The sequence below is a fragment of the Citrus sinensis genome, chromosome 9 (assembly GCF_022201045.2).
Source record: "Citrus sinensis cultivar Valencia sweet orange chromosome 9, DVS_A1.0, whole genome shotgun sequence".
NCBI classification, from domain to species: domain Eukaryota; kingdom Viridiplantae; phylum Streptophyta; class Magnoliopsida; order Sapindales; family Rutaceae; genus Citrus; species Citrus sinensis.
Genome location: NC_068564.1, coordinates 12,636,115 through 12,660,466, shown reverse-complemented (window position 1 = coordinate 12,660,466; position 24,352 = coordinate 12,636,115). Strand labels below are relative to the sequence as shown.

Sequence of the window (24,352 nt, the reverse complement as noted above, 5' to 3'; positions counted from 1 at the left end):
CGCCGAAATCTTTTAAGCTGTGCGAACAGGTATTTTCTCATTGAGGTGCTCATGATGTAAAATGAAAATTGATGAGAGAATGTACAACTGTCAAACAAACACGCTTACACAAGAAAAACAATGTTAAAAAAAAACTATGTACAGTGCATCAATCTAAAGAAAAAAAATCAAACAATGAAACGGTAAAATAATAGTAAAACAAAAAAAAAATCATTAAAGACTTAATCAAGAACTGGTGGGTCATCCAAATTAATTTCGGTGTCCTCGTCACGTGGGTGATGTTCCAGATATGGTTTTAATCTTTGACTATTAACTTTAAATGTGACACCGTTATTTGGATTCTCAATTTCTATGGCCCCGTATGAATATACATTTTTTACAACAAATGGGCCACTCCATTTTGACTTTAACTTTCCTGGAAATAAATGAAGACGAGAATTATAAAGCAACACTTTTTGACCAATCTCAAATGTTTTTCGAAAAATTCTTTTATCATGAAATGCTTTTGTTCTTGCCTTAATAATTCTTGAATTTTCATATGCATCATTCCTTAATTCCTCAAGTTCATTCAATTGCAATTTTCGCACATTACCAGCATCATCCAAATTTGAATTAAAAGCTTTAATAGCCCAAAGTGATTTATGTTCAAGTTCAACAGGTAAATGACAAGGTTTACCATAAATTAACCGATAGGGTGACATTCCTAATGATGTTTTAAATGCAGTGCGGTAAGCCCAAAGTGCATCATTAAGTCTAAGAGACCAATCTTTTCGGTTTGGGTTAACCGTTTTTTCCAAAATTTGTTTTATCTCCCTATTTGCTAATTCAACTTGACCATTTGTTTGAGGATGATAAGGGGTAGCAATTTTATGTGTAATTTCATATTTCTTCATTAAAGACTCAAATGACTTATTACAAAAATGCTTACCTCCATCACTGATAATGGCTCGAGGGATTCCAAATCGACTTAAAATGTTTTCTCTTAAAAATTTAATCACAGTTTTACTGTCATTATTTCGACAAGAAATTGCTTCAATCCATTTTGAGACATAATCAACTGCAACTAATATATACACAAATCCAAAAGATGATGGAAATGGACCCATGAAATCAATTCCCCAACAGTCAAATATTTCAATTTCAAGTATGGGATTTAAGGGCATCATGTTTCTTTTTGTAATTGATCCCAATTTTTGATATTTTTCACAACTTTTGCAAAATTCATATGTGTCTTTAAACATGGTAGGCCAATAAAATCCACACTGTAAAATTTTAGCAGGAGTTTTTCTTGAAGAAAAGTGACCACCACATGCTTCAAAATGACAAAAATTAATGACACTACTTACCTCATTATCAGGAATACATCGCCGAAAAATTTGATCTGGGCAATATTTGAACAAATAAGGATCATCCCAATAAAATTTCTTTACTTCAACAAAAAATTTCTTCTTCTCTTGAGCATTCCATTGCAAAGGCTTTTTACCTGTAACAAGAAAATTAACAATATTAGCATACCATGGCATTGAAGTAACAGAAAATAAAAATTCATCAGGGAAAGAATCATTTATGGGTGTTATATCATTGCAGAATTCAGATGTGAGTCTTGATAGATGATCAGCAACAACATTTTCAGCACCCTTTTTATCTTTGATGGTAAGGTCAAATTCTTGTAGTAACAAAATCCAACGAATTAGTCTCGGTTTGGCATCCTGTTTACTCATCAAATATCTCACAGCAGCATGGTCAGTAAACACAACAGATTTAGAGCCAAGCAAATATGAACGGAATTTGTTTAATGCAAATACCACAGCAAGTAATTCTTTTTCAGTTATAGAATAATTCATTTGAGTACTATCCAAAGTCTTACTCGCATAATAAATCACAAAAGGCTTACCATCCCTTCTTTGTCCTAAAACAGCACCAACAACAAAATCACTTGCATCACACATTAATTCAAATGGCAAAGACCAATCAGGAGATTGCATAATAGGTGCAGATGTTAAAAGACAAATTATTTTTTCAAAAGATTTTTGGCAATCATCATTCCATTCAAACGGTGCATCTTTTAATAAGAGGTTACAGAGTGGTTTAGATATGGCACTAAAGTTTTTTATAAGCCTCATATAAAATCCTGCATGTCCTAAAAAAGATCGCACATCTCTAACTGTTTTTGGTTGTGGCAATTTAGATATGACTTCAATTTTTGCTTTGTCAACTTCAATTCCTTTAATAGAAACAACATGACCCAAAACAATTCCAGAAGTTACCATGTAGTGACATTTTTTCCAATTCAACACGAGTTCTTTTTCAACACATCTTTTTAAAACTTTCTCCAAATTATCAAGGCAATCATCAAAAGAATTCCCAAACACAGTCAAATCATCCATAAAGACCTCTAAACAATGTTCAACCATATCACAAAAAATGCTTAACATAAATCTTTGAAATGTTACAGGAGCATTACAAAGCCCGAATGGCATTCTTTTAAATGCAAATGTTTCAAAAGGACATGTGAATGTGGTCTTTTCTTGGTCCTCAAGTGCTATAGGAATTTGATAATAACCTGAATATCCATCTAAAAAACAGTAGTAGGGATGTCCTGCTACTCTTTCTAAAATTTGGTCAATGAATGGTAATGGAAAATGATCTTTTCTAGTGGCTTCATTTAATTTTCTATAATCAATGCACATGTGCCAACTAGATGTAATTCGTGTTGGAATTAATTCACCTTTTTCATTTTTAACAACAGTGATTCTAGATTTTTTAGGCACTACTTGTGTAGGACTTACCCACTTACTATCAGAAATAGGGTAGATAATTCCCACATCAAGTAATTTAAGGACTTCTGTTTTGACTACCTCTTTCATGTGTGGGTTTAATCTTCTTTGAGGTTGTTGACATATTTTAGCATTTTCTTCCAAATTAATTCTATGTGCACAGATTAAGGGATTAATGCCTTTAATGTCATTTAAAGTCCATCCTATTGCATTTTTATGCTTTTTAAGAACATTTAGTAACTTACCTTCTTGGTCGCTTGTTAAAGTAGAAGAAATCACAACAGGATAAGTTTGTTCTTCTCCAAGAAAAGCATATTTCAATCCTTCAGGCAAAGGTTTCAATTCCATTTTAGGTGCTTCTTGTTGTTCTGTCTTTTCAATACTTCCAAGCTCCTCAAATTTTGGCTCGTCATCATAATTTTACGAAGTCTGCATAGAATCAAGCAACGAATTTATATTAGAAATATCAAGTTCAAGTTGCTTATTTGACTCAATTGAATTAACTAAACAAACATTAGAAAGTTCAGAAAAATCCCCTTTTTGAATATTTTCCTCGATACAAGATTCAAACAATTCCTTTTATTCATCAGTATCATCTTCATTCTCATTTTCTTCATTAGGTTGCCTGCACATGTTGAAAACATTTAATTCCAAAGTCATATTCCCAAAGGATAAATTCATTAAACCATTCCTACAATTAATCAAAGCATTAGCAGTTGCTAAAAATGGTCGACCTAAAATTACAGGAATTGGTTTGTAATTATTCACAACAGGTTCAGTTTTCAAGACAATAAAATCCACAGGATAAATAAATTTATCAACTTGTACTAAAACATCTTCCACTATTCCTTTTGGTACTTTAACTGATCTATCGGCAAGCAAAAATGTAGTTGAAGTTGATTTTAACTCACCAAGATTAAGTTGAAGATAAACTGAATATGGAAGCAAATTAACACTAGCACCAAGATCTAGTAAAACATGCTCAATTCTGTGGTTACCAATAATACAAGAAATGGTAGGACAACCAGGATCTTTATATTTCAACTTATTATTAGTAGACAGAATTGTACTTACCTGTTTGGCCATGAAAGCACTCTTTCTTACCTTCAATTTCCTCTTAACAGCGCACAAGTCCTTTAAAAATTTGGCATATGAAGGAACCTGCTTGATTGCATCTAATAGAGGAATGTTAACTTTCACTTGCTTAAAGATTTCATAAATTTCAGAAGAGTGGTTTGATTTCTTTGGTTTATTCAATGCATGCGGAAATGGTGGTTCAGGTGGAACACTAGTTATTTCTTCACTAGGTGTAAGTTCATTTAGTCCTTCCTTACCCTTTGAATTTTCATCATTTTCATAAGGTTCAGGCATAGGTCTATCAACAACCTTACCACTACGAAGAGTTATAACTGACTTGACTTGGTCTGTGGGTGGATTTTGTTGAATTTTAGGATTTGGTTGTGGTTGGGCTGGAAATTTTCCTTTTTCTTGAATGGTGAGTGCAGAAGCAATTTTAGCAAGCGTATCTTTCAAATCAGAAAAAGTTTGTGCATTTTGATTGTTAATAGCATCTTGCTTTCTGATGAATGAATGCATTGTGTCTTCTAGATTTTTTCAGGGTGGTGGAACATATGGTGCATAAGGCTGAGGATTTTGAAATTTTTGTGGAGGTGGTGCTTGTGAAGATTGTGCATTATTATTATTCCTCCAACTGAAATTCGGATGATTTCTCCAACCAGGATTATAAGTCTGTGAATATGGGTTTGGTTTATTGAAAGTGTTAATGACATTAGCTTGATCATTTAGACATTCTTTAAGTGCAGGCAAAGTGGGACACTCTTGAGTGAAATGATCATTCGAATTACATATGTTACATGCAATTTCTTGAACAGATTTTACTTGATCACTCTTTTTATGCTCCAAAGCTTCAACTTTCCTAACTAGGGATGCAAATTTTGCTTGTAAATCATGATCTTCCCTAAGGTTATGGATTCCTCCACTAGATGGAGATGATTGTTGCTTATTTGTCAATTCAAAAGTTCCAACAGTATCCCAATGTTGTGCATTTTCAGCTAATTGGTCAAGGTAATCTAGTGCATCTTCAGGATTTTTATCCCTAAATTCACCATTACACATCATTTCAACAACTTGTCTACTTTGGGGTATTAAGCCCTCGTAGAAATAAGTGACCAATCGCCAAGTTTCAAAACCATGATATGGGCATATGTTAAGCAACTCTTTAAACCTATCCCAACATTGGTATAATGTTTCTCCATTTTTTTGAGTGAAAGAAGTGATTTGCCTTTTAAAAGAATTTGTTCTATGAGGTGGAAAGAATTTTTTCAAAAACTGTTCTTGCATGTTATTCCAAGTTCTTACTGATCCAGATCTAAGGTTTTGTAGCCAAGTTTTAGCTTTATCTTTTAATGAAAAAGGAAAAAAGCTTTAATCTAATTATGTTCATGCTACAATTTTGGTCCGTGTATGTATTACAAACTTCCTCAAAATCTCTTAGATGCAAGTACGGATTCTCAGATTCTAAACCATGAAATGTTGGTAAAAGTTGGATAATACCTGGTTTAAAGTTGAATCGAGATGCTTCTGGAGGAAATACTATACACGACGGTGCTCCGGTTCTGGTTGGATTCATGTAGTCTCTCAGAGTCCTTGGTTGATTCTGATCATGCCCATGTTGAGATTGGTTGTCTCCCTGATCAATTTGAGGATTAAGTTCACCCAAAACATTTTCGCCTTCATTCTCATCCATGATTGGTGGTGGAGATTGAGATCTACGAATTAACCTGCCACTTGAAGATCGAGACCAATGTCTCATGCAAGGGTTATGTTATAAAGATAATATTTACACAAATTGATAACAAAATAAAATAAAAAAATAAATAAGCAAATAATATAAGTATACAAAAGAAAATTAAATAACAATTTTGGTGGTTGAACCCACCAATTAACAATAAATTAAGTATAAAATAAATGCAAAAGAAAGAAAAAGAAAAAGAAAGAAAAATGGTGGTTGAACCCACCAACAAAGTAAAAAATAAATAAATAAATAAATGCAAAATAAAAAAAAATGGTGGTTGAACCCACCAATAAAGCAAAAACAAATAAATAAATACGAAATAAAATAAATACAGAAAATTAAATAACTGAAATTAAATAAAAGTTAGCAGTTAGCAGTTAGTAAGTTAAAAGTTAGTAATTAGAGTTAGTAGTTAAAGTTAGTTTGGTCCAAAATAAGTCCAAATATGTCCAAATATGTCCAAAGTATGTCCAAATATGTCCAAGTCTTGATTATGTTGAGGAATTTCGTCTAGGGATTCTATTGCAAATTATTTTTAATTTTATGGTCAAACTATAATTTTTAGAAGTTTAGAATTAGCAATTTGGGATGAAAGTGAAACAGTTGAAAGATGTCGGGGTCCGAACGTAATTACCAAAAGATTGGGCTAGAAACGGAAATTGTTGGGGTGAAACGAGAATTATGAAAGATATGGGGACAAAAGAGAATTTAAGAAAAGGAAAAGGGGGCAAACAAAATTTTACATATAAGAGAAAAATAAAAAAACAGAAAAACAAACCAAATAAAAAACTTTTCCCCGGCAACGGCGCCAAAAACTTGACACAACTTAAAAGTAAATTTTAACTCCCAAGTATAAGAGTATCTTGTTGTATTATAATTCGGTGAGTCCGAGGTCGATCCACAGAGAAAAGATTTAGTTAGTTTATTTTATTTTATCTAAAAATTGAAATTAAAACTTGAATATAAACAACTTAATTTAAATGAAACTATGGAATTGAACTAGTTAGGGTTATGGATCCACTCTTAGAAATAAATAAAACTTAATAAATTCTTTTTGCCAATTTGTTTTAGATTTATTACTCAAAAGATTAATTATACAAATTATTATTATTTTCCCTTTAATTTTATGATGGATTAAGTATTTATTGTGCCAAAATTTAATTTGTCTACAATAAGTCAAAATACCATTTCACCATGCCTTATATTAAGATCTTAAGAATTTATTGTGCCAAATTCATTTGTTTGTCTACAATAAATCAAATTTTCAAAATATAAAACATGTATAAAATTAAATAGAAAATAATTTAATTTATAAAATTAAACATAGAATTTGATTAAATCATATTTATTTCTTAAGAGTTTCACCTTCCCCTAACTAATATTATTTAGTTAAGCATAATTAAAATAAAAAGAAGTAGTAAAATTGAATTACTTATAATTAAAAGAAATAAAAACAACTAAAATTAGAAATAAAACTAATTTTATTAATGAAAATAATTATACAAAATATTAAAAACACACCTGGAAATCAAGATTACAAGGAGATTGAGAGAATTTGAGAAGAAGAGAGTTGTAGAGAGATGATTAAAACATAAAAATGAGGCCCTATTTATAGAAAAATAAATTCATAATCCAGTGCTTTGCGGTCCATCATAGGCTTCATGCATGTGCTCCTCACAACCCTTAGATCAAGATCCAATGGCTGGTCAAACTTCAAAAGTCAACATCACACATGGCATCATTTGACTCGTCCGATTTGCCCAAAGAACGATTGAGATTTGGCGGGTTAATGGGTGGATCGGGTCGACCCGAATACACAGATTCGGATCCTCCAACTTGCTTCACCAACCATTGCCACGTGGCACAATCATGGCCATTGAATCATGAACGGTTGAGATTTAGTCAAGATTGCCAGTTATCCCATGCACTCATATCTATTGTAAGCTTATTTCATCATCCAATCAGTGCTCGGTCAATAGGAAAAGTCAACTTTTTTTACACAAGCCTAATTTTAAGCCGATCTTGACTGATCTTAAGGTTTTCGGACCTCCGGAATCCAAATTTGACCTCCGTTTATCTGTTTGGAGCCTCGAAGTACGTTAAATTAATAATTTTCCTAATAAACACATAAAAATACACAAAATTAAATATATTTAAAACATAATTCATAATTCATAATATATTACATAAACACAAATATAAATTATAACATAAGCATAAAATAACATATTATCGCTTGATAATTAAATAATTTTTAATACTAATCAAGAGATATAGCTTGACTTTGCACAATTGCTTCATTCTTCACAATATATTCCTTAATAAGTGTTTCCAGTGAGGTTATTTGATCATGGCTAGTGTGTTTATGCCCTTGATTCTGCTGATGAAAATTAGGTGGCTGATGTTGAGTGTTAGAAAGTGTATATTTATAAAGAAGAAAATCGTCATTTTACATTTCAAGTCTTACTAACACTTCTATTTTTATGTATTTTAGTCTTTTGTAATTTAATTATGTGTGTTTTATTTTAATTAAGTATTTTATGTATTTTAAGGGCATCATGGTCATTTTACAATGAAAGAGAGTTCAGACAGTAAAACGGACATCGCTTTTGAACTAAGGACAGTCAAAAATCTTAGGAGGAGCATAAAAGGAAAAATGGCACTGTTCACATGTACGGTATTGTCTACGTTACTGTTCACGACACTATTCACATAAACGGATCAATGACGTGGCATTGACCGATGATGTGGCATTGACTGATGAGGTGTCACGATCCTATTGGACTAAAATTCTTACGTACTGTTGATCGGTGACGTGGCAGTATATTAGTGGACCAAAAATCTCGCGTACGGTACATGCATATACACAGGATTATTTTCAACCAAACCGCGTCATTGTTCAAACCGCGTGGTCAAACCGTGTTACTATTCAAACCGCGTGGTCAAATCGTGTTACTATTCAAACCGCGTACTGTTGACTGATGACGTGGCGCAATCCTGAGCGTCCGAAATATTTTTAATCCAATGGCCATGATTTACTCAATGTATCTATAAACAAGGGGCTCTCCCCCCCTAATTTGGCATTGCTGAATCCATTTTTGGGCTCCATTTTCTGTAAGTGTTTTTCCATCTTGTATTTTTTATGTATTTTAATAAATTCTCATTTTGCCCCTAGTTCAATTATGAGTAGCTAATTTCCTTTCAAGCTTGGGTTGAAGGTGAAGTCTCAACATATGCCATGGGCTTTATTTAGTGAATTAACTTTCTCTTCCCCTCTAATTATTATGGATGTTTTGACTTTTTGTCGACAAATAGTAATAATCTTGTCTAGATATCGCCCTGATTTCACCGACTCTCTAGTACAAGACTATTATTATTTAACACAATAAGCCCTTAGTACCATATTAATTAGAGTGAGGTTCATGAGGTGTGGAAACCCCCCTCATGATTTAATTGGCATTAATAAGGAATATTTAGCCCATGGAGCATGTTGATGCAGATCCAGATACCCAAGTGCCTCAATTTCAATAGATTTCTCTTCAATTTATTCTCGCCATTTTCATTCAAGTTTTAGGGTAGTCCAAATCATTTTCACCACAAATCCAACCACTCACATAGAAAATTAATTCTATACGTAATTAAAATCCACCTCCTTGTGGGATCGACACTCGTCACCATAATCTATTTTACAATAGATTCGTGCACTTGCGAGTTCAATAAAATTTGCACAGAAAGTTTTTGGCGCCGTTGCTGGGGAGGTAAGTCATTTTAATTTGTAGAATTAATTTTTTGTAAATAATTTCTTTTAGTTATTTTCTTGTAATTTTTTTATTTAAGAAAAAAGAAAAAAGAAAAAAAAAGTGAATCTGCATTTAGAGATAAGAATTTATTTTCTTTTTCTCTTCTTTAAAAATTCTATAATTTAATTTTCAAGATATTTTTCTCTTTGTAATTTTTTGTTTATCTTATTAATTTATTTTTAGTCAATTTATTTCACGTATTTTTTTAGTGTGTTTTTATAGAAATGTTTTAACAGCGTGATAAGGTTAGTACCACAATTTCTCCTTCTTCTTTATTTTTATTTATTTTGTTCCTATTTTTTGTGTTCTTTGCATGCATGGTTAAAGGTCATTATTACCTAATCTTGAACCTATAGACCTTGAACTTGAAAACACACTTCACACACACAAACACGTTGTAATTAAAGATAAAAGTGAAATAGATTTGCAACAACAACAAGCACCACAGAAGAGGCCATTTAAGAACTACTTTAGTCCCTTAGCTAATTTGAGCACATCATGCATAAGATACCCAAATGTAGCTGCTAGGAGTTTTGAGTTAAAACCTAGTGTGCTAAATTGTCTCCCAACATTCTATGGCCTAGAAAATGAGGACCCATATAATTATTTGAATGATTTTCATGCTATTTGTCAAATTTTTAAATATGAAAATTTTTCAGACGATGATGTTAAACTTAGACTATTCCCATTTTCTTTAAAGGATCGAGCTCGTTCATGGCTCAATACATTGCCTGCTAATAGTATTACATCATGGGAACAAATGGTAATGAAATTTTTGAATAAATACTTCCTAGTGCATAAAACCAATGCTATTCGTAGGGAAATCTCGGAGTTTACCCAGAGAGACGACGAGCCGTTTTTCAAAATATGGGAGCAATTCCATGGGCTACTCTTGAAGTGTCCACATCATGGGTATGAGAAATGACACCAATGCCAATCCTTTTTGGAGAGATTATTGCCACATGTGCAAAAGTGGCTAATGGCAACAAGTGGAGGAGAGCTAATGTCAAAACGTGCATCAGACATTTAGGAATGCTTCCAGTGACAAGCAGATAATTCCCAACAATGGAGTCGATCAGTCAGGAATACTAAAAGAATTAAAGGAGTGAATGAGGTTCACATTGGCGAGTCAAGTTTAGAAATTAAAGAAGTCAAAGCGATAATTGAAGGCCTCTCTCGACAAATAGTATCGTTATCGACTGCTAAATCAACAGAGCCACATGACCATGACTCATATTCAGATCAAGCCAATGCCATAGGTGTAATGAGAAAACCATCTAATTACAACCCATACTCCAGCACATATAACCCTGGATGGAGAGACCACCTAAATTTTTCATGGTCTCAAGGATTCCAATAGAATGGACCAGCAGCTCCAGCTCCACCAATGCAACCAATTCCTCAAATTCCTCAAGGCTTTCAGCCACCATTTAGACCATACAATTAGAACCAGAACTACTCTAAATCCAGACCATGAGAGGATGCATTCCAGAATTTCAAGAATGTTACTCACTCCACATCGAGCAACAGAACCGCACCATTAATGAACTACGAAATGAGATGAGAGCAGGCTTCAACTCACAAGCCCAATCAGTTTCAAGCCTCGAGAAAATGGCAGGACAACTTGCTTCTTCAGTTCAAACTTTGGCAATGATTGTTGAGAAAGGTAAATTTTCAAGTCAACCAGTGTTTAATCCTAAAGGAGTGCGTGAAGCAAGTACCAGTTCACCACAGCAGCATGGAGAGGTCAAAGCAGTCATGACCTTGCGAAAAGGAAAAGAAGTCGACAACAAAGTAGAGATGCCGGTGACAAAAGAAAATTAAATTGTACCTGTGAATGTTAAGGACTCACCATCAGAAGAGAAAGAAGAAACTAGCCCACGAGAATATGTTTCCAAAGCTCTATTTTCTCAGAGGTTAGCTAAAGAAAAGAAGGAAAAATCCACAGGTGAGATTTTTGAGATCTTCAAACAGGTAAGTATTAACATCTCTTTACTTGATGCTATAAAACAAGTTCCATCTTATGCCAAGTTTCTTAAAGATATTTGTACTAAAAAGAGAAACATTCACGTTCAAAAGAAGGTTTTTTTAACAAAAAATGTTAGTTCTATACTCCAACATAAAATTTCCATAAAATTCAAAGACCCAGGCTCTCCCACTATCTAATGTTGTATAGGGAACCACACAATTGATAATGCTTTGTTGGATTTAGGAGCTAATGTAAATTTGTTGCCTTATTCAGTATTTGTAAAACTTGGACTGAGAGAATTACACCCAACTCCAGTGGTGTTACAGCTTGCAGATCGATCCACGAAAATGCCACGTGGTATTGTGGAGGACGTGCTTATCCCGAAAGACAAGTTTTATTTTCTTGTTGATTTCATTGTAATTGACACTCAACCAATCCAGGATTCAAGAAAGCACATCCCCATTATCCTATGCCGACCTTTCTTGGCAACTGCTGATGCTTATATTCAATGCAGGATTGGAAATATGAAGTTGTCCTTTGGCAACATGACTATGGAGCTAAACATTTTCAACATTGCTAAACAACCTCACAATGCAGATGATGGAATTGTTGATGTGGATTTACTTGAAGTATTAGTCGATGACACTTTTCTTTCAAACCTTAGTGATGATCCTTTACAAACATGTTTAACTCACTTTGGTTTGGATTTTGATATTGACAGATCGGTCGATGAGGTCAACGCCCTACTTAACTCAGCACCATCCATGGACACTAATAAATGGAAGTTAAGAGTTGAACAACTATCACCATCAGAGAAGAAACTCATTCCATCATCAGAATCACCACCGAAACTCGAGCTTGAACCATTACCCACCACATTGGAATATGCGTTTTTGGGAGAAGAAAGCTTTCTACTGGTAATCATTTCATCATCCCTAAACGACGAACAAAAAGGTAAGTTGGATGTTTTAAAAGAGCACAAAGGAGCATTAGGATGGACCATAGCAGACATCAAAGGTATAAACCCAGTAGACTGCATACATTACATTTACCTTGATGAAAATGCTAAACCTACTATAGAAGTACAACGTCGGTTAAATCTTAACATGAAAGAAGTTGTTACAACTGAAGTCCTTAAGCTATTAGATGCAGGTATCATTTACCTAATTTTTGATAGTTCATGGGTCAGTCCTGTACAAGTTGTCCCTAAAAAGTCAGGAGTCACAGTAGTTACGAATGCTGATAATGAATTGATACCCACTAGAGTGACTACATGATGGCGTGTATGCATTGATTATAGAAAGTTGAATTATGTCACACGTAAAGACCATTTTCCTTTACCATTTATCGATCAAATGCTTGATAGATTGGCAGGCCATAAATTTTATTATTTTCTAGATGGCTACTCAGGATATAATCAGATTTCTATAGCACCAAAAGATTAAGAGAAAATCACTTTCACTTGCCCTTTTGGCACTTTTGCATATAGGAGGATGCCATTTGGATTATGTAATGCACCTGCTACATTTCAATAATGCATGTTAAGCATTTTTTCTAAAATGGTTGAACAATTCCTTGAAGTCTTTATGGATGATTTTTCTGTCTTTGTTGACTCGTTTAATCAATGTTTACATCATCTAACACTAATTTTACAGAGATGTATCGAGAAGAACTTAGTCTTAAATTAGGAGAAGTCTCATTTTATAGTAAAACAAGGTATTGTTCTCGGTCACATCATTTCGAGCAAAGGTATTGAGGTTGGCAAAGCCAAGGTGGATCTCATTTCTAATCTTCCTCAACCCAAAACAGTCAGAGAAATAAGATATTTCCTTGGGCATGCTGGTTTTTATAGACGTTTCATTAAAGATTTTAGCAAAGTTTCTAGACCCTTATGCAATCTACTTGCTAAAGATGTACCTTTTGTCTTTAATGATTCATGTCTTGTGGCATTTGAAAAGCTAAAGCAATTGTTGACACCATCACCCATCATTCAGCCCCCAAACTGGAGCTTACCATTTGAACTCATGTGTGATGCATTTGATTATGTAGTAGGAGCAGTGTTAGGACAAAGAGTTGATCGAATTCCCCATGTTATTTACTATGCTAGTATGACGTTGACTGATGCACAGTTGAACTATTCAACTACTGAAAAAGAAATGCTAGCAGTAGTGTTTGCATTAGAAAAATTTTGATCTTATCTCATTGGTTATAAAATAATTATATTCACAGATCATGCTGCTCTTAAATATCTTCTCACAAAGAAAGATGAAAAGCTAGATTAATTTGTTGGGTGTTACTTTTGCAGGAATTCGACTTGGAATTTAAAGATAAGCAAGGCACAGAGAATGTTGTGGCTGACCATCTCTCTCGTCTTCATTTTGACACAATTACAGAGTCATTAACATTGAATGAGTCATTTCCAGATGAACAATTGATGAGTGTGGAAGTATTACCATTGTATGCTGACATCGTGAATTATCTTATTACAGGTCAACTTTCAGATCATTAGACCAAGCAAGACAAAGCCAAATTTTTTGCAGAAATAAAGAATTTCTTTTGGGATGACCCTTATTTGTTCAAGTATTGTGCAGATCAAATTATTAGATGATGTGTCCCAGAAAATAAAATTCAAAATATTCTTTCATTCTGCCATGAACAAGCTTGTGAAGGCCATTTCAGTGCTAAGAAAATAACGACTAAAGTTTTACAATGTGGTTCTATTGGCCAACTATATTTCGAAACGCTTACACTTTCTGTTCTTCATGTGATAGGTGTCAACGAATGGGGAGCATTACACGAAGGAACATGATGCCACTAAATCTAAATTTAGTAGTTGAGATTTTTTACGTATGGGGTATCGACTTAATGAGACCTTTTCCCCCTTCTTTTGGCCATCAATACATATTAGTTGTTGTTGACTACGTATCGAAATGGGTAGAAGCAAGTCCATGTAGAACCAATGATCACAAGGTGGTGATAGGATTTTTAAAAAGTAACATTGTTTCACGCTTTGGATTCTCTTGAGCAATAATCAGTGAAGCTCTTTTGACAAATTATTCAATCACTCACAAAGTGGCGACCCCATATCATCTGCAAACTAGTGGCCAAGTTGAGATCTCCAATCGAGAAATAAAGCACATATTAGAAAAGACGGTAAAGCCGGACATAAAAGATTAGTCGTTAAGATTTGATGATGCATTATGGGCATATAGAATGGCTTTCAAGACTCCGAGTGGGATGTCACCCTACAGGCTAGTGTATGGAAAAGCTTGCCACCTACCTGTAGAACTCGAGTATCGTGCATATTGGGCCATCAAGAAATTCAACTTTGACATGTAGCAAGCCAGCTCAGAAAGAATATTACAGCCGGCAGAACTTGAAGAAATTCGTAATGATGCATACGAAAATGCCAAGATTTACAAGCAACGAATGAAAGTCTTCTATGACAAGCAAATTATGAGAAAATCGTTCACTTCAGGTCAGAAAGTGCTTTTATTCAATTCTCGCTTGCACCTATTCCCAGGTAAGTTACGCTCTCGTTGGTCTGGCCCTTTTATTGTTCACACTGTTTTTTCACATGGGGCAATTGAAATTAAGGACGCAAAGAACGATGTCACGTTTAAAGTTAATGGTCAAAGATTAAAGCCATATCTAGAGTACCAACCACATGGAGAAGATACCGAAATAAATTTGAGTGACCCACCAGATTTGAACTGAGTTTTTTTTTTCGGTGATTTGATTTTTTTCTTTCTTTCTTTTTATTATTCTTTTGCTAATTGAAATTATTTTTGTATAAGTGTGTTTGTTTAACCATTAAGTTTTCTCTTATCATTGTTAATCATGAGTACCATAGCTAAACAAATCTTCCTGAACATTCTTAAACCACTTTAATGTGTAAAATCTCATCTCAAAAGGCAGATTTGATAAAACACATCGTATTTGGGCTCTGCAGCCACCAGAGTTAGTATCCTATATTGAGGATTTAGAGAGCCAACTCAGAGACATTGAGAGAAGTGTCTACAACATCCAGTTGGAGCTTGAGGTAAATTCAATAAGAGGACGATTTTAATTTTCTTTGTGTGTTTTAATTTGTTTTTCTATTTGTGTGCTTTAGTTTGTTACCCCGGTGAAGTGACGGATAACGGTACTTCGTGACAATCAAGTCGGTTACTTCAATTTCCCATAATAACTGATATTCTGAGGCCAAGGTATGGACAAAAACGAGATTCTAGCAAAGCTTCACAATCGATTCCCTTCACTTTCTCAGAATGCCTCCTTACAATCTATAAATCTCGGTCCGAACGCATGCAATTACTCATGAGAAATAACATACCTGCTGACATCCGTTGGTTAATCGAGGCTAAAGTACGATTGGCAGGTGAGTTACCTCCAAAATTTATTGCATACATACCTGGTTGTGGTAAAGGAAATTATGCAAGAAAATGAAGAGCTCGAAGAATTTCTGTTGCTTGTCATAAATGTGCCAGAATGAGATGCAATAAAAACCCATGTTCTTTAGGAATGGTGTCTGATAACAGGGAAGATAAGATTCAATTCATTAGGAATGGCTTGAATAAAGAGTCATTAGATGATATCCTTCTGTCTCTTGAAACGCATCTCAGTGGATATGTGCAAGGAGCGATTCTCCAGTTATGGCCATTATTCCAGAAAGAGCATGCACAATATAGTCTCAGGAATCTGACTATAAACGACCATGTTTGCCAGTTTATAAGAAAACTGGATGGGAAGCCTATCCTCGACCCATAGAGGGCGTTCAAGCTGTTTCTAAACATAAAACCAGAGGAAGATGTGAGCCACAGTCGCAACTACCTGTAAATATCCTTTTACTTCACTGTTATTTTATTTCACTATTGTTTTATCTTTTCCATTATTGTCTTTAATAATTTTATTTTATCATTGTTTCTTTTTCTTTTTATTGTTTCCTTTTTGACTCGCGAGCCATGTGTTTTACGCGTTATTTGACACTGAGATGCCACCTCATACACAGTTGTGACCCACTGTCACCAAGATTCTTAAATATGACTTTTTGTTAAGCACTCACAAATTATTTTTGAGAAATATTCCAATGCCAGCTACTCCCAATAGACAATTCAAGAACATTTGTGTGCTTTTTGGATTTAACTATGGCAAACAAAAAGAGTTCGTTGAGGCAGCCATAGATCTTGATCGAAGCATAGCAGAGAGAAAACTACACTTGGTGTATGGAGGAGGTAACCGAGGGTTATCAAAATTGGTCTCAGAAGCTGCTTTCGTCAGAGGAAGACAAGTGTTAGGCATCATCCCAAGAGCCCTAAAATCTTTGGGCAGTTTTTCTGACTCACCGACTGGAGAAGAGTTAGTCGTCTCAGGTATGTAAGAAATAATAATCGAAATGCTTAATCATGCTGATGCTTTTATTTTCCTTCCAGGAGATCTTGTAACACTAGAGGCACTTATCACACTAGTATCTTGGGCCCATCTGCACATTCACTAGAAACCCATCGGTTTGTTAAATGTCAATAATTTTTATGATGGCTTTATCGCATTTCTTAACCATGCAATAAAAAACTATTTTATTCCTTCCACAGCGAAAAAACTTTTTATTTGTGCTCACACTGCTAATGAGCTACTTGATCTGTTACAAGCTTATAAACCGGAGCCAGACCCCTGGACCTTTGTGTTGGAGCATCTAAATAATGATGGTAACAGTAGCCGCAGTAAGAAGTACAAATTAGATTTAACTCTTCGCCTGTAAATATTTTCTTCTATATTGCACCACCCAGGTGATGTCTTCTAAACTCTACTTCTTTCCTTTAAAATATTGAGGACAATGTTTCATTCTGGTTGGGGGGAGGGAATAGTCGACAATTGTGGAATCTTGGTTAAGTTTTTACTAATTTTTTGTTGTAGAAATTAACTGTTGCTAACTTTTTGTGTTGAAGATGGCTGAATATGGAGTGTAGTTAATTTAGAAACGCATCTTCTTCGTTAAAAAAAAAAAACAAAACAAAAATTTCAGATATTTTCTTTTTCTTTATTAATTTTTTTTACAATCATTTTTCTTTTTCTTTCTAATTTCTCTTTTATAAATATACACTTTCAAAAAAATTTTTGAGTCGAAGATGGCTGAATATGGAGTATAATACCTCTAGAAACGCATCTTCTTAGTTAAAAAAAATATTTTTTTTTACCATTTTAAGTGTAACTTTTCTAATTAGTTTTTCTACATCATTTTCATATTTCTGCATGCATATTTTCCTTTCATACTTAGAATAGGTTGGGGGGTAGAATGTTGTTTAAAAAAAATTGTGTGATTTATTTTAACATTGGATGACATGATGAATTTCAAATTTTAGTATTTGTATTATCCTTGGTCTTAAATGATGTTACGCCATGTTTGCTACTCTACATGTTGATGTCGGAGACAAATATGAGTTGCTTGAAGAAATGAACATGTCATAATAAATACCAAGTGAGTTTGTGAGCCTATCATTTTTCTTGAAGAGTAACCCTTTTGCTCATTCTTCATACAGCTTAGCAGTTTATTATTTTATACACGATCTCTAGATTTCTTTTGAGTTAACTCTTAAAATAAAAAAAATTGTTGTAAAATTAAAAAAATGAAAAATGTGTTGCTACATTTAGAGGCCCATCTAACTAGTAGATATGGAAGATTATTTAGAGCCCTAAAAAATAATGGAAAGTCCATCTTTGATTTGTTTGAGCCTTTCTAGCCATCCCTTTTGTGAAATATCCATAGTTAACCCTTTTGAGCCTTTAAAAAAAAAAAATCTTTTCTTTGCCAACTTATCATCTTGACCCACTCCGATTTGGAGTATTACCCGATGTCTTATAAATTCTACCACCTATTTATGTTTGAGAAAAATGTAAATAATTATTTTGTTCAGTGACGTTGTACCAAACAAAAGAAAAAAAAAACAAAAATTGTTGTTTAAAAAAAATAACAATAATAGGTGAAATCCACCTTGCAACTTCCAAAAAAAAAAACAAAAATCTCTGCATTTTTCTCAAACATACACTTTGTTTTCCTTATTTCCCCTCTTTTGTTAGCCATGTCCCTAGCCTACGTTACATCCTAATAAAAGTCCTTCTTGATTTTAGAGAACTATAGTCTGAAGTACAAGCTAGTTATATGGGCTAAAAAGATGTAGTGGTGCATAAAAAAATATTATTAAATCAATAAATTGGGTTGACTAGCATTTTTATTTGACTTGAGATCGTATTATGTCTAAGCTAAGGGCATATTTCTTTCATCTCGATAAGGGCATATGATATCACTTCTTTATTATTTTCTCTCAATTACCATTCATTGGAGTGACTATTTTTATTGGGTTTAATTTCTTTGTGAGAATGTCATTACTTCGAGTGAGATTTTGGGGTTTGACATGTCATTCTTAAAAGTAGCTATGATAAAGTCCACTGGGCTTATTCATGTGGATGGTTGATGTGGGTGTGATGTTTCTTTAGACTAGAGATAATGCTTATACTTTTATTTGATTACTATCATTAATCTAATTGAATAAACATAATTGTTTAAAAAAAAATCATTTTGGATTTGAATTTTATTTTCGCTTTATTTGCTAGGGACTAGCAATAAGCTGGCTGGGGGGTGTGTTGAGTGTTAGAAAATGTATATTTATAAAGGAGAAAATCATCATTTTACACTTCAAGGTTTACTAACATCTTTACTTTTATGTATTTAAACTTCTTGTCATTTAATTATGTGTGTTGTATTATAATTAAGTATTTTATGTATTTTAGGGGCATCATAGTCATTTCACAATGAACGAGATATTAGATGGCAAAACGGACATCACTTTTGAACTCAGGACGGTCGAAAACCTTAGGAGGAGCATAAAAGGAAAAATAGCACTGTTCACATGTACGGTACTATCTACGTTACTGTTCACAACACTGTTTACATAGACGGATCAATGATGTGGCATTGACCGATGATGTGGCATTGACTGATGAGGTGTCACGATCCTATTAGACTAAAATTCTTATGCACTGTTGATTGGTGACGTGGCAGCATGTTAGTGGACCAAAAAATTGCGCGTACGGTACATGCATATACACATGATTATTTTTAACCAAACTGCGTTACTAGTCAAGCCGGGTCAAACCATGTCACTGTTCAAACCGCGTGGTCAAACCGCGTACTGTTGATTGATGACGTGGTGCAATCCTGAGCATCCAAACTGTTTTTAATCCGATAGCCATGATTTACTCAATATATTTATAAAAAGGGGGTCTCCCCCCCTAATTTGATATCGTTGAATCCATTTTTGGACTCCATTTTCTGTAATTCCTTCTCCATCTTTTATTTTCTATGTATTTTAATAAATTCCCATTTTACCCTTAATTCAATTATGAGTAGCTAATTTTCTTTCAAGCTTGGGTTGAAGGTGAGGTCTCAACATGTGTCATGGGCTTTATTTGATAAATTTATTTTCTCTTCTCCTCTAGTTTTTGTGGATGTTTTGACTTCTCGTCGACAAATAATAATAAGCTTGTCTAGATACTACCATGGTTTCACCGGCTCCCTAGTACAAGGTCATTATTATTTGGCACGATAAGCCCTTAGCACCATATTGATTAGAGTGTGGTTCATGAGGTGTAGATTCACTCCTCGTGCTTTAATTGACATTAATAAGGAATATTTAGCCCATGGTGCATGTTGATACGGATCCAGATACCCAAGTACGTCATTTCAATAAATTTCTATTCAATTTATTCTCGCCATTTAAAATCCAATTTTAGGATAATCTAAAGTCACTTTCACAACAAATCCAACCACCCTCATACAAAATTAATTCTACATATAATTAAAATCCACCTCCTCGTGGGATCGACACTCGTCACCATTGATCTATTCTACAATAGATTTGTGCACTTGCGAGTTCAATAAAATTTGCACAACACCTATCATTTTTCTTGGAGAATAACCCTTTTTGCCCATTCTTCATACAACTTAGTAGTTTATTATTTTATACATGATCTTTAGATTTCCTTTGAGTCAATCCTTAAAAAAAAGTTAAATAAAATAAAAAAAAAGAGAAAAAATATGTGTTGCTACATCTTGTGGTTCGTCTAACTAGTAGATATGGAAGATTATTTAGAGCCCTAAAAGATGATAGAAATGTCATCTTTGACCCGTTTGAGCCTTTCTAGCCATCCATTTTGTGAAAAATCCATAGTTAACCCTTTTGAGGCTTTAAAAAAAAAATTTCTTTGTTAACTTATCATCTTGACCTACTTCAATTTGGAGTATTACCTGATATCTTACAAGTTCCATCACCTATTTATGTTTGAGAAAAAAATAAATAACTATTTTGTTCAGTGACGTTGTGCCAAAAAAAAGCAAAACAAAAAAAAGTTGTTGTAAAAAAAAAAGAAGAAAAAAATAATAATAAATAAGTGAAATGCACCTTGTAATTTCTAAAATATCTCTTTTTTTTCTCAAACATATATTTTGTTTTTCCTATTTTCCTTCATTTGTTAGCCATGTCCTTAGCCTACGTTACATCCTAATAAAAGTCCTTCTTGATTTTAGGAAGGTATAGTCTGAAGTAGAAGCTAGATATATGGGCTAAAAAAATGTAGTGATGCATAAAAAAAATAAAAATAAAAATAAAAAGTAAAAAAAAATAATACATTGGGTTGACTAGCATTTTGACTTGAGATCGTGTTATTTTTAAGCTGTGGCCAAATTTCTTTCATCTTGGTGAGAGCGTGTGATATTACTTCTATATTATTTTCTCTCAAATTTAGCATTCATTGAGTGACTATTTTTATTGGGTTTAATTTCTTTGTGAGAGTGTCACTATTTCCAGTGAGACTTTGGGGTTTAACACGTCATTCTTGAAAGTAGTTGTGACAAAGTTTACTGGGCTGATTCATGTGTATGGTTGATATAGGTGTGATGTTTCTTTAGACTGGAGATAATGTGTATTCTTTTATTTGATTGCTATCATTAGTCTGATTGAATAAAAACGAGTTTTTTTTAATAAAAAAAAATATTTTGGGTTTGAATTTTGTTTTCGATTTATTTGCTAGGGACTAGCAATAAGCTGATTGTAGGGTATGTTGAGTGTTAGAAAGTGTATATTTATAAAGGAGAAAATCATCATTTTACATTTCAAGTCTTACGAACACTTCTACTTTTATGTATTTTAGTCTCTTGTAATTTAATTATGTGTGTTTTATTTTAATTAAGTATTTTATGTATTTTAGGGGCATCATAGTCATTTTACAATGAACGAGAGTTCAAACAATAAAACGGACATCACTTTTGAACTCAAGATAGTCGAAAACTTTAGGAGGAGTATAAAAGGAAAAATGGCATTGCTCTCATGTACGGTACTGTTTTCATTAGTGTTCACGATACTGTTCACATAGACGGATCGATAACGTGGCGTTAGCCGATGAAGTGACATTAACTGATGAGGTGTCACGATCCTATTGGACTCAAATTCTTATGTACTGTTGATCAGTGACATGGCAGCATATTAGTGGACCAAAAATCTCGCGTACGGTACATGCATATACACAGGATTATTTTCAACCAAACCGCGCCACTATTCAAACCACGTGGTCAAACCGTGTTACTATTCAAACCGCGTACTGTTGACTGATAACGTGGCGCAATCCTGAGCGTCCGAAATGTTTTTAATCCGATGACAATGATTTACTCAATGTATCTATAAAAAGGGGGCTCTCCCCCCCTAATTTGGCATCCCTGAATCCATTTTTTGGCTCTATTTTCTATCATTCTTTCTCCATCTTGTATTTTCTATATTTTTAATAAATTCTCATTTTACCCCTAGTTCAATTATGAGTAGCTAATTTCCTTTCAAGCTTGGGTTGAAGGTGAAGTCTCAACATATGCCATGGGTTTTATTTAGTAAATTTACTTTCTCTTCCCCTCTAATTATTGTGGATGTTTTGACTTTTTGTCGACAAATAGTAATAATCTTGTCTAGATACCGCCCTGGTTTCACCAGTTCCCTAGTACAAGGTTATTATTATTTACCACGATAAGCCCTTAGCACTATATTGATTAGAGTGTGGTTCATGAGGTGTGGAAACCCCCTAATGATTTAATTAACATTAATAAGGAATATTTAGCCCATGGACCATGTTGATGCAGATCCAGATACCCAAGCGCCTCAATTTTAATAGATTTCTCTTCAATTTATTCTTGCCATTTTCATTCAAATTTTAGGATAGTCCAAATCATTTTCACCACAAATCCAACCACCCACATAGAAAATTTAATTCTACACGTAATTAAAATCCACCTCCTTGTGGGATCGACACTCGTCACCATTAATCTATTCTACAATAGATTCGTGCGCTTGCGAGTTCACTAAAATTTGCACAACAGTTGAGCCTATTTTTTTTGTCCATTGGGTGCTGGAGCATGTTGATTTTGATTGCTCCATGAGAAATTTGGGTGTTGTTTCCATCTAGGGTTGTAAGTACTTGAATATGGGTTGTTTTGGGGCTATCAGTTAAAGTTGCCCACATAGTTTACTGATGCTGCATTCCCTAGACAGTTGTCAAATACGTGCTCCTCACCACAATACACACAAGATAATTCAGCAACTTGCTTTACTGCTGCAGGAGCAGAAGTCTGGTTTTTACCATGTTAGTCAATGATGTTACTTGAGCTGACAGTGCTGTAATTGCATCAATGTTATGTACCCATGCTACTCCTCTTGTTACAGTTTGTCTAGTTGATGGCCACAGATAATTATTATTGGAAATTCTCTCCAAAATTTCATAGGTTTTAGTGTAAGATTTAGATAATATGGCTCTATTTGCTGAAGCATCAACCATCAATCTCGTACTTGGATTCAACCAATCGTAAAAGGTTTCTAGCTGTATGCAACAGGGAATGCCATGATGAGGACATCTTCTGAGCAACTCTTTAAATCTCTCCTAAGCCTAATACAAGCTCTCATCTTCAAGTTAGTTAAAAGAGGTGATCTCATTCCGCAATTTTACATTCTTGGTTGGTGAAAAATATTTTATTAAAAATTTTTCAGCCAAGTCATTCAATGTAGTGATTGAATCAGATGGTAAGGAATTCAAACATGCTCTTGCTCGATCTCTTAAGGAGTAAGGAAAGAGCATCAGTCTCAAAGCATCTTGCGTTGCTCCAATAATTTTAAAAGCATCACTTACTTCCAAAAACAATTTAAGATGGAGGTGAGGATCTTCATATGGCAGTTTATTAAATTGACCCACTGTTTGCAGCATTTGAATATTACTGGTTTAAGTTCAAATTTGGCGGCTTCCACTTTAGGTCTGACTATTCTAGGATGTACAACTTGAGGAGTTAACACAACATAATCTCTGATATCCCTTTCTCTGTCATCTGCCATGTAAATGATATTGTTGCTGTCTGGTTGTCTCTGATTAACGTGTCCATTTTGCCCCTCTTGAACATTGACAGTTGCAGTGGCCCGTGAGGATCCAAGTTTCCTACATCTTGCAAGTTGTCCATTTCTGAAGCAGTTTTTAAATTTTTTTGCTCTCTTCTCAATCTTCTTATAGTCCTCTCAATCTCAGGATCAAATTGAAATTCAACAGGTCTGTCTTTGTGCATACAAGTCTTGATTTGTCAATAAATAGAACAAATTAAATCAAGTTGGCACTATCAAGGTTAACATTACACTTCGAAAATAAACAATCAATCCCCGGCAACGGCGCCAAAAACTTGTTGATTATTTTAACTCAATTGCTATTGATGTCATGCGCAAGTCTACACAACAAGTAATAAAAGTAATAAATATTCAAGATTGTCTCCATAGGGACTAATGTTACTCGAAATGATACAAGAATCACGATAATGCAAACTTCTTTTATCTAAAGTGAAATCTAATTAAAGTTGATTACTACCAAAATTAACAATTTTAATAAAATAATGCAGTAATAAAGTAAATTAGATGAATTGTGTAAA

General features: G+C 33.9%; 1 protein-coding gene and 2 non-coding genes across 3 annotated transcripts; 2 read left to right on the top strand and 1 right to left on the bottom strand.

Moving 5' to 3' along the window:
- Nucleotides 1-3,911: 3,911 nt before the first annotated feature.
- Nucleotides 3,912-5,201, bottom strand: LOC127899658 (uncharacterized). Its single transcript, XM_052433155.1, has one exon. It carries the CDS (start codon nt 5,136-5,138, stop codon nt 4,392-4,394), a length of 747 nt encoding a protein of 248 aa, XP_052289115.1. The 5' UTR covers nt 5,139-5,201; the 3' UTR covers nt 3,912-4,391.
- Nucleotides 4,984-5,092, top strand: LOC127900159 (small nucleolar RNA R71). Its single transcript, XR_008052177.1, has one exon. It is a non-coding gene; the product is annotated as a small nucleolar RNA R71 (small nucleolar RNA).
- Nucleotides 5,202-23,284: 18,083 nt separating the features above from the next.
- LOC127900085 (small nucleolar RNA R71) lies at nt 23,285-23,391 on the top strand. Its single transcript, XR_008052114.1, has one exon. It is a non-coding gene; the product is annotated as a small nucleolar RNA R71 (small nucleolar RNA).
- The last annotated feature ends 961 nt before the right edge of the window (nt 23,392-24,352 follow it).